This window comes from Diadema antillarum, unplaced genomic scaffold (genome assembly GCF_040938485.1).
Source record: "Diadema antillarum isolate AM-2024a unplaced genomic scaffold, OU_Dant_1.0 scf00000005, whole genome shotgun sequence".
Taxonomy (NCBI): Eukaryota; Metazoa; Echinodermata; class Echinoidea; order Diadematoida; family Diadematidae; genus Diadema; species Diadema antillarum.
The window spans coordinates 631,409-647,849 of NW_027270894.1; the positions used below are offsets into that span (position 1 = coordinate 631,409).

General features: G+C 39.8%; 2 protein-coding genes across 2 annotated transcripts; one reads left to right on the forward strand and one right to left on the reverse strand.

Annotated features, from left to right (window-relative positions):
• Positions 1-5,946: 5,946 nt before the first annotated feature.
• Positions 5,947-11,939, reverse strand: LOC139713382 (probable cytosolic iron-sulfur protein assembly protein CIAO1 homolog). Its single transcript, XM_071625151.1, has 6 exons — positions 11,749-11,939; positions 10,885-11,145; positions 10,202-10,293; positions 9,238-9,439; positions 7,366-7,453; positions 5,947-6,608 (listed from the first exon to the last, which is right to left on the reverse strand). The coding sequence occupies exons 1-6, from the start codon at positions 11,885-11,887 to the stop codon at positions 6,368-6,370; spliced, it is 1,023 nt and encodes a 340-aa protein (XP_071481252.1). The 5' UTR covers positions 11,888-11,939; the 3' UTR covers positions 5,947-6,367.
• A 141-nt stretch (positions 11,940-12,080) lies between these two features.
• On the forward strand, positions 12,081-14,761 carry LOC139713489 (anaphase-promoting complex subunit 10-like). The gene is made up of 3 exons (XM_071625247.1): positions 12,081-12,184; positions 13,473-13,611; positions 14,273-14,761. Exons 2-3 carry the CDS (start codon positions 13,473-13,475, stop codon positions 14,680-14,682), a joined length of 549 nt encoding a protein of 182 aa, XP_071481348.1. The 5' UTR covers positions 12,081-12,184; the 3' UTR covers positions 14,683-14,761.
• Positions 14,762-16,441: the final 1,680 nt, after the last annotated feature.

Genomic DNA, 16,441 nt, shown 5'->3' on the forward strand with positions numbered 1-16,441 from the left:
AATGAAATTAATGGCGCCATCGTCCCACAAGACGCTCAGTGATCTGCACTCATCTATCTTTTGATCTTCTCCTTTGTAATGAAATTAAACAAGGGAGATTGAAACATATCCTTACCTTGTATGGATTTTTGTAAAATGCGTCGTAGATAACAATTCATCAACCATTATGGCATTGTTAACTATTTCAGTAATTATTATAACATATTATGGTAACAATATATCAACTACTACTACTACTACTACTGCTACTACTACTACTACTAATATTACTACTATTATCAATTATTCATTAACCTCATCTAGTTTGTATATTTTGTACTGAGTAATTTCTACCTATGATTGTGTTATGAAAGCGCGCGAAACCATCTATTTCCGAAATGTTCATAGTTTAGGTCCGACCTTTCGCATTGCAATTCCAAACATTCTGTTAGTCTCTTAGTCAAAGCTCGCAGTCACCGCAGAACTCTGAAAGATGGACTCCCATATTTTAGTATGTTGTAGCTGAGACTTTGGGCTATCGTTAATGTGCCCTTCGTTTTTTCATACGGAGTCGGCATCATGCCCAAAAACTTGGTTGAAATTAAAGCTTATCTTCCATGTATTTTCATATTCCTTTCTTTCTGCAACTTTCTTTGCAATAACTCAAGAAAAACAAGCTCTATCAGCCCAATATTTTGCACATGTTTAGTTTATGTCACGTACATTATTTCATAAAATAACAACTACTTGATCGGGCACCTTCTTGGGTATGTAAATTAGGGTCAAAGGTCAAAAATGTTTCATCCTGTATCTTGGTTAATACATGTCTTATCTTTCCCATATTTTGCATACGTAAAGACCATGTTACAAGAATCATTTCACAAAATAACCACTTTTTGCTCAGACGCCATCTTGTCTGTGCAAAGTAGGGTCAAAGGTCATATGTACTTCTTTCTTTATCTTTATTATGACGTGTTATCTCTATGGGAGGGAATTTTTCTAGATGTGAAAATTGACATGATTGTCTTTATCGACGACTAGCTCAATTACCCTTCGGTGAATTTCTTCCAGATGTTAGTATGTTGTAGCCAATGTAATACTCTTTAAGTTTTGTTAATCAAAGTTTTAATCGGATGATGTCTTCACCACGTGAAAATGGATATAATGTAACCTTGTCAAATTTAACCAGTTTACGTGTTATCTCTATGGGAGGGAATTTTTCTGGAAATGAAAATTGACATGACTTTCTTTATCGAGCACTACCTCACTTACTCTTCTGTAAATTTCTCCCAGATTTTAATATGATGTAGCTGAGACTTTGGGCTATCATCAGTGATTCTTCATTTTTTCATACGATGCCGAGATCACGTAAAAACTTGGTTGACATCAAACTTATATTCGATGTATTGAGATATTTCTTTCTCTCTGCAACTTTCTTTGCAATAACTCAAGAAAAACAGCCCCTATCATCCCCATATTTGGCACATGTTTAGTTTATGTCACGTACATTATTTCATAAAATAACAACTACTTGATCAGACACCATCTTGGGTATGTAAATTAGGGTCAAAGGTCATAAATGTTTTAACCTGTATCTTGGTGAATACATGTCCTATCTTTCCCATATTTTACACACGCAAAGGCCATGTTACAAGAATCATTTCACAAAATAACCACTTTTTGGTCAGATGCCATCTTGGCTGTGCAAAGTTGGGTCAATGGTCAAATATACTTCATTCTGTATCTTCTTTATAGTGTATACCGAATTTGGTAACAGAGATAGCAGACCTAACTCTCTTTTCTAAATGAGAATCCAAATATCACACGTCCAATGTCTCTAAACACAGATGAAACCTATATGGTCATGCCTATTGCGATCAGGACTCGAATCATTGATTAAAAAAAATCGGATCACCTAATTTGTCAGTCTTGACAAATTCCAAGTCTAGTTCGTATTGTCTTTGTAATGTAAATGTAGTGTATTGTATATCATGCTGTATTGCTTTATGTTTTGTCTTGCAACGGTATATCTGTTCATCTCATTTTTTTTTTTTTTTACAGATATGAAAAATTTACCACCAATGCATTTTTTTAAATGGATTTTCTGGGTCGGCCAGATTTTAAGGAAATTTAATTCCTCGTTGGCTGCTTCCCTTCAGCTTTATGTATTCCAAAGTTATGTTTTTTTCTCTGTGTCTGTCATGATTGCTCATCATTGTCTTTCTCTGTTGTTTTTATGCTGAATAAATAAATTCAATTCATTTTTTTTTTCAATTCAATGTGTATCAAATTACGCAAGTACATACAAGGCAGATACACACACATACACACACACACACACACACACACACACACACTCTTTCTCTCTCTCTCTCTCTCCCATGTCTCCCTTTCCTTCTCACCCCTTTCACACAAACAGACACACACACAAGCAAACTCTCACATATTCAAACATGCAAACTCTACAAATATATATATATATATAATATATACATGTATATATGTATATATATATATTCCTCTAAACATCATCACACAACGTCGCAAGTAAAGACACTCATATTTTACCATTTACTTATAGCAATGTCAATGACTGAAATCAATTCCTATAATGTATACATTCAATTTCAAACATCCTCTATGGAAATAAGAAAAAAAAAGTGAACAAAAACGTTAAACAAACAATATGTAAAACTAAATACAGTATCCTATTTCTGTCCCTGAAATCTCAGTGATACGCATGTATTTTACTAAGTGTTTCTGGCATTACTGTAGTGCAAATTTCACAGGCAAAATGCCAAAGAATTAATGATAATAATGATAATGTTGATGATAATGATGATGATGATAATAATAATAATTTCAGTAATGATGATAATAATAATGGTATTGCAGGTGTGTAATTAAAAGTAAATGAAATAATCATTATGGGCAAATCTGTTTATTTGAGATTATGTCTCAAATGCTTTGTTTTGAGAAAAAAAATGTGTGAATGGTTTAACTCACACGATTACTCATATTACTCATAGTTTAATCATAATATCATAACATCACTCCATGACATTTGTTACATGTATCAACAACAACAACAAATTGCTGAAAACTGCTTATCCAGTAGTGGTGAGCCAATGGAGTACAAGAGACCCGCGGGTCACGCGCTCACCTGAGTATCGCAAGTTCACCTTCCATGCATTCTTGCAGACTCTTACCTGAGAACACATTTACATATTCCATCACACTGGTAAAAATACCTGCCAAGTACACTGTACTTTATAGAACGTTGGATTATGCAGCTTGGGAAAAAAGACTTAAAGCCCTATTACTTTTGATTAGAACTAGAGAAAAATATTATCTAATATTCATTAATTTAAGAGGTTTGGACCCCCTGGGGCCCCCAAGGAAGCATGGTGCCCATTCAAACACTTTGAGAATTTATCCCTAGATGGGAATGTTACTTGACAAGTTTGGTGAAAATCCATTATGTTGTTTTCAGCAAGAAGACAAAAATTTGGGCACCCATCTGGAACCCCCCCCCCCCTCCCCCCATCCCATCCCGCTTCCTTGGGTCCCAAGGGGGTGGGGGGGAGGGTACCCCTGATTCTCCCATGAACAAACTTGAAACAACAGTCATCAATATACTGACTCATTGTATTATCTTAGCTCAATCACTTCCAGTTCTAGAGAAAATCTGTAAAGATTCCTTACAGGAGGGGGGAGGGGTGGGACCCCTGAGGCCCCCCAGGTAGGACATGGTGCCCATTTGATGGAATTGAGATTCTATCCCCCTAGGGATGCTACCTGCCAAGTTTGGTGAAAATTAGTGGTAGGGTTTTCAAGAAAAAGATGAAAATTTACCATTTTGGTCCAAATTTAGGCCCCCTGGGGCCCCCCAGGTGGGGCATGGTGCCCATTTGATGGGAATGAGATTCTTTCCCCCTAGGGATGCTACCTGCCAACTTTGGTGAAAATTCATAATGGCATTGTCAAGAAAAAGATGAAAATGTAAAATTTGGGCCCCATTAGGACCCCTCCCCACCCCCTCCCCTGGGTCCCAAGGGGGCACCCCTGATTCCACCATGAACAAACTTGAAACTACAGTCATCAATGTACTAATTCATAGTATTAACTTAGCTCTATCACTTCTGGTTCTAGAGAAGAAGATTTTTAAAGATTCCTTAATTTTGGGGGGTTTGGGCCCCTCTGGGGCCCCCCAGGAGGGGTATGGTGCCCACTTGAACAAATTGAGATACTATCCCCCTAGGGATGATACCTGCCAAGTTTGGCGAAAATTGGTCAAGGGGTTCTCAAGAAGAAGATGAAAATGTAAAAGTTTACGCACGACGGACGACGCACGACGGACGACGCACGACGGCGCCGGACGAAGAGCGATCGCAATAGCTCACTTGAGCCTTCGGCTCAGGTGAGCTAAAAATGGAGTCAAAAGGGGCCTGAGCTTTTGATCCTAGTAGAATCTTTATCAGAGGCAAAATGACAAACAGGCAGGGAAAGCAAATACATAATAATATGGACTACATACAACAAGCAGAGTCTGAGGAGGCCTCAGGACAGAGAACAATGAAAACAAAAGGGATGGGTTAGGGGTCAAAGGCAGGGAGCTGGCAGGTAAGGATGGGGGATTAAAGCAAGGGGATGAACAGACAAAAGGCAGAGGTGGGCCAGTAATGATCACAAGGATCATAGGGAGCAACCTGTGAGGGATAAAGATGAGTGGGGAGGCAACATCAAACAAGATAAGGAACAATACAAGGATAAAGAACAGGAAAAGAGTAAAAATAGGAACAGCATGAGTGAAGGGGGGGGGGAGGGGGGTGAACAAGCAGCAAGCCCGAAACACTGTAGTCATTTCCCACATGGATGTGAGGCCATGGGGTTGGATTGTGTGAAGTCGTCTCATCCAGAGCTTCTCTCTGCTGGTTCGGACTGTTCAGACTGTCTGGACAGGTGTCAAAAGACTTGATGCCCCAAACAATCATGTCAGGCCCCTTTTGACTACATTTTGTTAAATCTTAGAAGTAACACATTCTATGAATGATCAATCAGACATGATTAGTTTGTTTGTTGCTTTCTTTTGCACAATCAGAGTGCACAAAACCACTAGTCTGCTTGCCCAGGGTAATTTAAACTCGCTGTAAAATGATTAAAAGGAGTAGGCACTCACACTCAGTGCTGGAAGTATCGAGTCATTGCCTGAAAGCCCATTCTGTAATATCAGAGAAATGTTTATTTGTTTGATGGTTTGTTTGCTATAATGAGAGGACAGCATTGATTATGGCAGCATACATGTATCTCTAAATGCATATGAAGTACAGTAATATATCAGATCTTTTATTGACATCTGCTGCCATTTACACGTCAGTCTTTAATAAATATCATCATCAATCCAGAAAATAAAAAACAAACAAAAAACAACTACATTCCACGGTGAATTAACTGACACACAGGATGGTAAAGAACTTCAGTGATTACATTTTTTATTCCTAGAATGTTTTGCAACAAACAGAGGACTATTTTTGAGATAGAGCATTATTATCATTATTATTTTGTCATCATCAATTACAAGCTCAACTCAATGGATGTGATGTCAAGTTCTGATCAGGTAGGAGTATGATAAAAAATATACTGTATATACGTGTATATATTTAGACAACACTACACATACTTGTATAGTAATAAAAAGAGTCATCCACACACACACACACAAAAAGCATGTTACGTATTTTATGTGGCATGCCAAAATGTTCTAAGACAGATGTGTAGAAATATACATATTGTTTGAAATCAGTTTTCAGGAGGTGAATGCATAATAGTGTTACCATTAAAGACAGTAGTCAGGCCAAAACAATAACAAAAGCACTATGGCAATGTCCCAGTCTCAAACCAAACAGCATTGTACAGTACTGTCATTAGAACAGCTTTATCATTGCCAGCAATATAATATGGAGATATTGTACATTGCTTCAGTGCAAACGTGACTGTTGCGGGCACTTTTTTCATTTATTCTTTGTCACAGCATCAGATACAACAAAAATGATTCTTTCTCTCTCTTTTTTTGTGAACACTTGCAAAGCTATTTTCCTGTCCCCTGATCTTGGGAACCTCCAGTCATCCGACGTAGCATCCATGTACAGTGTATCATGCTCTTCAAAAGACTCCACAGGACAGCATCTGCCTTTGCGTCCACCTCATCCGCTTTCTGCGATGCGATGCAGACTATGAACTTGCCAGCTCCTCAAATGCAAAATTGCATCACACCATCACAGTGCCACCTCTTCAATCTAAAACATGTTAACATCATGCAGATGTTTCTGATTTAAGCTGGGCTGCAGACAAACGACTAGTACTTCTGGTCTGTTTCACACAACTCGTATCATATTTCAGAGCTGTACTGCCAGAGTTTCACTGTTCCGTCATCCGCGCATGACGCCAGCAGGCCGGGCTGCTTGGGGTTCCAACAGACACTGTTCACATCTTCCGAGTGCGCTCTGCTCATCTTGACGGCAAGGTCAAAGGTCGGCTGATTCCGCCGGTCCTGAGCCGTCTCATCCTCCTTGAAGACCAGGATGCTGTCATCCGCTGCCGCCGTGGCGATGAGACCCGTCTGCCGACACCTACAGTCATATCATCATAAAACAATTTCAATGCATTATCTTACTTAACTTCCTACAAAACAATGCATTTAGATGTAGTTCTGTGGCAAAGTGCACAAAAACAGCATTAAGATGAAGCAGCTACACGTGTTTGAGAGGTATGGAATTAGTGTGCATCTGGATTTCCCACAGGGGCACACACTAGCACTGCTGACAATGAGAAACACAGAAATTGCTCATTTGGAATTCTGACACCTTCTATGATATATTGCCATCTGTCACAATGGTAAGACACGACTATGCACGCAGTCTCCATGTGCTACGATACCGTTATATCCTGAGGGTTTGCCTTGGAAAAATTATGTAATGTCATGCCTAGATAATAATTTGTCTTCACTAAAATACTACCAATATTGTGAACTTCAGGCAGTGGGCAACTATGACTGTTTTTGTCACTTTTGAACAGCAGTAAATGTAACTACGCCACTACCTGAGAAAACTCACCTTATTGAGAATAACACAAGCAAACTCAAAGAGAAATCATAATCAATCAGATATCATCTATATCATTACATTACCATATTACAAATCAAGTAACTAGATATGTCTATATGACTTCTAAAGATAGCAGTTCTTGTCCAAGTTTACTTGGGAAAAAAAAACCAAACCAAAGTCTATCAAAGTACACACAAATGATCTTCTGCTAAGGTGGACATCTGTGTTACATACACTGTCCTGGCTATAAAGGTTCAAAAAGTCATAATCAATGTGTGCATACCAACTGATATCAAACACAGTCCTTGTGTGGTAACCAGACAGGGTGCAGACACACTTCCAGCCCGGCATGTTATTTGTGGTGATCACACCTGCATGCGAACAGGGTAAGAAAAGAGACATGTTGCTATAGAAACATTGCAATAATTACACACAACAAAACAGTTTCATTGCCTACCCATGTCAACATTGACACAACTACAGTGCATTGGCTTTCTTGCAAATTAAAAGTCATCTTTAAAAGTAGAAATGTAGATAAAGGGAGGTAGAAGCAGCAAAAGCAGCTGGTTTAAAAGAAAAATGGTAAAATCATTCGTCCTACAATCATTACGACCATCCCTCCTCCAGATCATCATCATAATCATCATAATGCTTGATAGAAGCTCACACGTACTTATTCTCTCAGGTTTTTGGTAATTTTTCAACACGAGTTGGGGGGGGGGGGGGTGTAACACCCAGAGCTGTATGCAAATGAGAAAGGGTTTGATTAACAGAGGGCTTACCAAAGTGTGATGTCATAGTCAGTCATCCAAATGGAAACTGGGGGGGGGGGGGGGGGGGGGTGTTTCATAAAGCTGTTCTTAAAGTTCCGAACGACTTAAGAACGACTGGTGATCAGTTCTGATGTGCTATACTTATCAGAATTTCAATAATTCAGCACAAGAACTGATTACCAGCCATTCTTAAGTCATTTGTAACTTGAAGATCAGCTTTATAAAACACCCCCCAGGTTCTAAACAACCTCACCTTGCCCGAGCGTTTATGCATGCACCTGGTTCCAGCCCAAGCCATAACAAAGAGATTGTGACAGTAGGCCCGTTTACACTTGCTTGGAAAAATCGTGATTTTTCTAAAATCGCGACATTTGGGTGTAAGTTGCTAAGCAACTACACCCAAACGCCCTCGAAACATCGCCAGCCGGAGTGCGATTGTTTGAAACATAGCGAAGTTTGAGGCGAAGTTAGCGAGTGTAAACCCAAGCTGCAGAAATATCGCGATTTTTCATCACGTGACTTTCGGTATCGGATTGCACCAGGAGTTCACGCGCGCTCCCGATCCCTCTTTGGAACATGTAGAGAGTACATCGGTCACTGGCCAGAGTACTAGTACACGGTATAGACAGCTGTGTACATGTCTAAACGGCCGATCCTCGATCGGCTCATGGTCTCTCACCTCCCTCTCCCTGATGAAACTAGTACGTGAAAACTACAACTAGTAGCAAACCTGAAGTTCTCCAACCACGTATCATCACCCCAAGACGACATAACAAAATGATGTTCTCCCAGAAATGCGTTGATTCAGATTGTGGGAGTGCCCGTACTGCTCTTGATATACGCTGTTTGTGGAATACTAGTACAGGAGTACGTAACAAGTGTGAGTTGTTGCTGTCGCCTGATAAAATACCAGTCCTAACTTCCAAGCCCTACTTCTCACTTTCGTCATATCGGCGAAATTTCATGATCCTCCTGAATGCTGCTGTAGATGAAGTTTTACACACCTACTACATATGTGATCTAATATAGCAAGCTATATAGTTTTACCGTAAGTATAACAGTCTCGAGAAGCACAAATTTATGTGTGCATTGTACTGATAAAAAGCCCTGGCTTGACGTTCCAACCAGCTAACTGTGATCAAAATAATACTGCACTGCAGTGAAAACGAACAGAATAGCGCGCGCTTCCACTCAGCTACCGTGTTGAAAAGAGGTAAATTACGCATGCGCACTACCGACCAAAAAATCGCGATGTTTCGTGAAGCTCAAACTTCGCATGCTTTTGCGCAAGTGTAAAAGGTGGAACCAAAATATAGCGATTTTCAAAATCGCGATGTTAGTAAGTGTAAATGCACCTATCATCACTTTGGGACTTTATTTACCTTCTGCATTCCCTGGCTGGTACTCCTGCCAGATCTTGATTGTTTTGTCATCACTGCAGGAGGCAAGTCTCGACCCAGTCTTGTCGAAGCAGATGGCCCATACCGTGGAGGTGTGGCCCTCCAGTGTCTCAAAGCAGCTCCAGTCATCATCCTCCTCATGAAAGAGACGGATGGTGTCATCATAGCTACAGGAGGCCAGGATCTTGGCACATACACACACACACACACAAAAAAAAAAAAAGATATGTAAACATATAAAAAAATAGATAGTAAAGATGGCTAGATAGGCGAATGGATATATGTATGTATGTATGCATGTACGTATAGATAGATAGATAGATAGACAGATATATAAATAGATAGATAGATAGATAGATAGATAGATAGATAGATAGATAGATAGGTCCCCAGTCACAAGAAAAAGAACTTAATGTAATGCAAGAATGAAAGAAAATTCATTTTATTGTTTACCTGTCTGATGTCCAGTGATGGACTATAACTGGGAGTTGTTGTTTTTTTTTCTTTTTTAATACAACCTCTTAAATCAAAAGCACACACTATGACACCAATATTTTGCAGGAACATGTACCAGTCTTCTTAAAGCTTTTCAAAGCAGATCAATGACAATGAGGGACAAGGCATTGCCAATTACACTTTTCAGTCATTTATTATCCGTTATTCTTGTTGCTGAATTGAGAATAAAATTGTTCTTGTTGTTTGATGTCTTCTATTTTGGCCTGTAGGTAACTTCTGTGAAACTTTACTATCGATGCACAAGTGAAAAGACCTTCACTGCTAAATGAGAAAGAATTTAGCCATTCCTGGCAGGAAAATTTCTTCAAGCTTTACAAAACTTTAGGCGATCTGCATTATGTCCACACGTGAACCATATCATCATGTGCAAAAATTGCATTCTTATGTTGTTCTGTACTGTTTATAATGCATAGTCTGTCTGATTTCTCACCTCACGACCTGGTTGCCAAGCGATGTTCTTCACATCCTGTGTATGAATGCTGAGAACACTGGCACACTGGTAGTCTTCGTCTTCTTGGTCAACTGGAGAAGAAAAAAAGGAAAAATATTGTAGGTGGCTAAGGAAAAGGAAAGGAGTGCAATGGCCTTGATATTTTTCAGAGGTATCCAGTGGTGATGGGTAGGGTTGGTGTGTGATCACTAAGTATGTCGGAGGTTAATCAAAGTAAATTGGAATATTGATAAAGAAGAGTTCTTGTCATCTTCCTCTTGCCACAGTAAACATGCTTGTTGCTGAATATTAATTGATAAGGTTCATTTCATCAGAGCTATCTTATAGAGATTTGTCAAAGGCTTGTCTGCCTTACTGCAAACTTTACAAGAGTGTCTTTCGTGCATTACTGCAATATAAACTTTACAGAGGTTTTCAGAGACAAACGAAAGATACCTACAAACTGTGCACATACATTGATACATTATATACAGATTTCTTTTTTTTTTTTTGGGGGGGGGGGAGAGACATCACATCACCCACATATTCACAACCTATGTTATAAACAGTTTAGATCAGCACACTTTAATAATAATGAAGCTCAAATTTGGGCATTTTAAAATGCGGCAGGAGTCCACATACAAGCCCTGGCCAGTCATCAAAAGATAAAATCAAGGATATACCTTCCCATATCCAGACACTCTTGTCTCGACTGCAAGTTGCCAGGAGCAATCCTGACTCTGACCAAGCAACACTCTTGACTTCATTCTCGTGGCCTTCCAGGGTGGCACTGCACTCAAACTCCCCGCTGCGTCGGTCCCAGATGCACGTCTGGGCATCAAACCCTGCAGACGCCAGCAGCTGGCCACACATAGACCATGCAACTCGCCTTATCGTCCTTGTGTGTCCATCTTGAAGGATATTTTTGCACACCCATTCGTCACCTGAAAAGAGCCACAAGGTCAATGAACTTGATGAATTATGCATTCTAAATATTCCACACATAATATAAAGCACAAATTTCATCATTGCAAATGAGGGGTAGGGCTCACTGATATAGATACTAGTGCTAGTATTAGTAGAACTAAACATGGTAAATTGCACATCATCCTCATCATACAATGTAGTTCAATTAATAAAGAGAGCCTTTCTAGACACGACGTCACTAGGACACTCACTAGTCTAACACTTGTTAGTCATCTCACACTCACAGTAAACAGTGCAGCAGAGTCCGAGGCCCTTGGTTGGACATTAAATTTTAATTTTACTTTCCGTTTACCGTCTAACGTTAACCCCGTTGGGCCTAACGTTACATAAATTGACTTTTCGGCAGTGAATGATCGCCTATTTTCATCCGATCAGACTCAGAGCTAAAACTAGAGTCCCGTGCCGTGTACATACACTGTAGGCCTACTCAAAGAACTTTTAACACAGGGCCTCACGCACGAGTAATTTATTTACTAGGAATATTAGGAGGTCATCCAAAAATTAAGAATCCGAAAGCCGCCTTTTACAATTAGATCTGACGTTAGTCTACATGTTCTCACCTTCTTTCCCCCAAATTCTGATAGTTTTGTCACCACCACAAGTCGCCAGCAGCGTCCCGGTAGGATTCCATGAAACACACCATACTCGATCTTGGTGGCCTGATAATTCTGCAACATTATCTAGCTTGCCATCCATCATGGTAGAAAATGTCCCGTAAGTTCGGATGTTTAAATAGTCACGGTCTGCGGTATGTGAAGTCTGCTACTTCATGTAGACCACTGGCTAATCCTTGGGAACTGACCTGTTTATGCGCTGACGCAACGTGAACGAGAACGTGCTACATGAAGACTATGGGCGCTGCCATCTTTTTAGTGCCAGAATGAGTCAGGGCGCCATCTCTTGGCTGAAGTACTACATGCGGATATTGGACATTTGATTTGAAAATCCGTATGAAGTACTGCACTTTTTATGCCTTGTCTGTGACATTTATTGACCGTAAGTTCTTTCAATTATTCTGTCCGAAAAGAGTCGCATTACACATCGCGACATGTCTTTTATTTAGTTCAGTAAATCAGTAAATTCAAAGAAATGTGCGTGTAAATGATAACTCTTTATTTCGTAACAGTCCCACATATTGAAATCTCCGTAATGTCGTGCACTAGATAAGTAGTAGTATTCAAACTGGAACTCTCTGCCCTGAAACGTATACATTTACTACACACAGGTATCTGCATCTGGACTTGTGGTGCCTAGTGGGGGGTTTGTCAATGAAATTATCTTAAAGACAAAAAATGGATCGCAATAACAGTTCTATAACATCTAGCTCTTTTGGCATTCATTTTTAAAGGAATCAGAATCGGATTAGATTGCGTAGAAATCTACGCTATAGGCGTAGCCTAGCTACACGCAGCCGCTGTAGCGACAGCGGCTGCACCTCTATTCCTTCGCAGACGTTGTCATTTTTCAGTGTGGTTGTGCGACTCCTTCATGAATATCTTTATTAATCGTGGAAAACTAGAATACAAGGAATTATCGTAATCTTTGATAATCATTCAATAATCGGTATGCGATTTTTTGTTTAATTACGTCAAAAACTCACCGAAATCTGTGGCTGAAATCAGGTCTGTAAACGTCCTTATTGCTTCACTCCTCATTTGCGTGTTATTTGAATGGCATTCACTCTCGTATACTACAACGTACAACGTAGGTAGTCGGAGAGGCGCCCTCTAGCTCTCCGACTACTGTAGTACGTATACGAGAGTGAATGTGAGGAGTGAAGCAATAAGGACGTTTACAGACCTGATTTCAGCCACAGATTTCGGTGAGTTTTTGACGTAATTAAACAAAAAATCGCATACCGATTATTGAATGATTATCATAGATTACGATAATTCCTTGTATTTTAGTTTTCCATGATTAATAAAGATATTCATGAAGGAGTCGCACAACCACACTGAAAAATGACAACGTCTGCGAAGGAATAGAGGTGCAGCCGTGTCGCTTCGCGACAGCGGCTGCGTGTAGTTACGCTATAGCCTATAATATGGGCATGGCTGTAGCATAGATATATATATATATATACCTATACCTATAGTATAGGTATAGACCAGTCTGGGCAGCGTAATTGCCCATGTTGATGTTTGCGGGGTTTAGATTCTATGGCAGAGTTCTTCGCAACATGTTGATTCTACGTGATCACTGTTCTCTTCACACATTCTGAGAAATAACCCAACTTTCGTGGTTTTCCTGTCTCTATCATTTTAATCTGTCCAACACCTGGTAGATGGCTGGTCTTGGAAACAAGCTGGACGATATTGATCCTGTGGCTGCAGGTTTGAGAGAAATAGGTTCCCAGGCAGTTTGGTCACTGTCTTCATGCAAGCCAGGCTTTGGAGTAGACCAGCTTCGAGACAATTCAACAGGTTAGATATATGCTTTTGTATGTTCCTGGACATGGCGAGAACTTTTCTTGATCTGCTGCAAACTGAAAAAAAAGGCATCTGACGTGTAAACCTGATCTTTTGATTTTGCTAATCCTGTTTAAATGAAAGGCAGCCTCATGAACAATAATGAGAAAAAGTGGGATTTTGCAAATATGAAAGTGGCAACTTAGTTATCAAGGATGTAACTGAGAATGTAATGACAGTAGTACTTGTTATTATGGTATGGTGTGTCACCATTCCAAGGCAACATCTGCCTTTGAATGGCTTGCATGTACTGACATGTACTCTGCCGAGCTCAGTGTGTCATGAAGTTGAGTTAAGATATGGTTAAATTTCCTTTACATGGGAATATGTCCCCAAAGGAAATGTTCATAGGTTGACCGTGAACATGCAGACCACTGTGTAGATGCAAGGCAGTCACCTGACCCAAATCAAAACCAATGCAAGAATGTTCCTGAAAAGAGGAGAGAAATTATTTACTATGGCATCTATAATGTGCAAACTTTCCATGAGATGTGATTGGAGAGATAGATGCAGAGGATGCTGCCACAGTTGATCACATTCTATCAAAAAAATAGTGAAGAAACAAAGAGAAAAATCAGCTATTCTGTATGCTTTTGTTTGCATTTTCTTCTGCAAGACACATACTGGCAGTCAGATGGAATCCAACCACATCTTGTCAACATCCAGTTTCGGCGTAAGACTACAGTCCACAGCGTCGCCATCTATGCCGACTTTAAATCCGATGAGAGCTACACGCCCAACAAGATATCCATCAGGGCAGGCAACAACTTCCACGATCTTCAGGAGGTGGAACTGTTGGAGCTCGGGGAGCCAAACGGCTGGATCACCATTCCCCTGACAAACTCTGAAGGTAAACCCATCAGGACTTTCATGATCCAGATTGCCGCACTGTCCAACCATCAGAACGGGCGCGACACCCACATGCGTCAGATCAGAGTCTACGCACCCATGCAGAATACGACCTTCAACAATAGACTGCCAACTTTCTCTCAGGTGGACTGTGCAATGTATAGCACCATCAGGTGATTGAGAATACACCTTTTATTTCTTTACTTGTCTTTTTTTAACATAACATCAGATAAGTCCTTTGGAAATTGAAGAGACTCTTACCTGAGAGTACAGCATGCAGTGTTGCACCCCCAACTCATGACTCGGCAGTGTACATTCTACAGCCCCATCAGGTGTTGAAGACATTTAATTTTTGATCATTTGGTGTTTTACCCATCATAATGAGATGCAGTCTCTCAAATGATCTGAGATATTCTGGTGCAAGCATACTGCATGAATCTTTTACCACTTTCTCATCATACTGATTTAAATGCGTCTAAATAGGTGTCATCTCAGGATGTTGTATTCTTTTCCTGTGTAGGCTTTTGTCCTCACTTCCCTCCCTCCCCACCTCCCTGTTTGCTTTTAGTCTGTTGCATTTTTTTTTTTTTGAGGGGTTTTGGGGGTTTGCTCTCTCTCTCTCTCTCTCTCTCTCTTTACTTTGTGTGCACATTGGGGGGGGGGGGAGGGGGCGGTGGTGGTGTACATTTCAGATGGACAAAGTGAAAGGACAGCAAAGTAACCCAGGTTGGAATTATCAACAAACATGTTGCATAAATGTTGGATATCATAGTCACTCTTGAAGTTCTGAAGTTATACCCTTTGCTATGAATACACTTATCTATTTGCTTCATGGGGAGGTTCTGCAAAAAAGCTTAAAAAATCAAGGGCTGATAGATTGTTAGATTCTGGCTGGTATTGCTACAAACAGCTACAGTGTAAATGTTATTCAACTTGCTTGGTACAGCACTTACGAGTAAAAGTAGGGTAATGCATGAGAGCATATAGTTACATGAAAAGTCCTATATTCAATTCATGGGAGAACTATTGATGTAAAAATATTGCAAGAAATTTCTTCCATTGTGCAAAGAACCAAGATATTTCAATCCCTAATATGGGACATTACATGCTAAAAAATAAGTTAGTGCATTGGTCACATAATAACAGCTGTTTCGCTCTTTACTATTCTTTAGTCTGTATACTCTAAAAAAGTCATGAGTCAAAATTTCAGTGACTGATTGCATCCAGCCTGCGCCTGCTTCCAATGTGTGCTCTACCATGACAGGCCCCTCTGAAAAAAAAGTACACCCGTTTTCTCCAGATTAATTCTATTAAAGAAGTATACTTTCACCTACTATGCACTGCAATTGTGTATGTGCACTACTTATGTATGTACTTACTCTCCATATGTGATTAATGTTCATACCGTACATTGTATCTTTAATCTTAAATGAAGGCATAAATATTTACATTGTACTGTAAATACAAATCACTTTGGTCCGTAATAAATGATGTGAAATTCAGTTAGCATTTTTCTGATGTAATTACAGTGTATATCTTTAAACGAATCTGCAGTGTACACTTCATAGTTTATATGCACATAATTGTATACCATTCCTTGGTTTACACTAGCGTTATCAATACCGTGCTGTAGTGGGAGCTGCAAATTCAGTACAAATGGGAAATGGGGGACTAAGTGGATCATTGGATGCCTTGCTAAAATTACTGTTTTTCATGAGAAATCACACCACTAGACTTTATAGTGAGCGCATACTGTAAAAGTGGATATTTTCGCGCCACTAATTTTTCGTGCCCGACCTGGTAAGAAGAGTTTTGCATATTTTTAATTCTGCAGAATCAAGACAGTAAGTATGTCAACATATGGCAAGCAAAAATATTTGCATGCTTTTATTTTCGCGCTAGTTTCTGGTTGCGTGAAATATGCGCGAAAATTTCC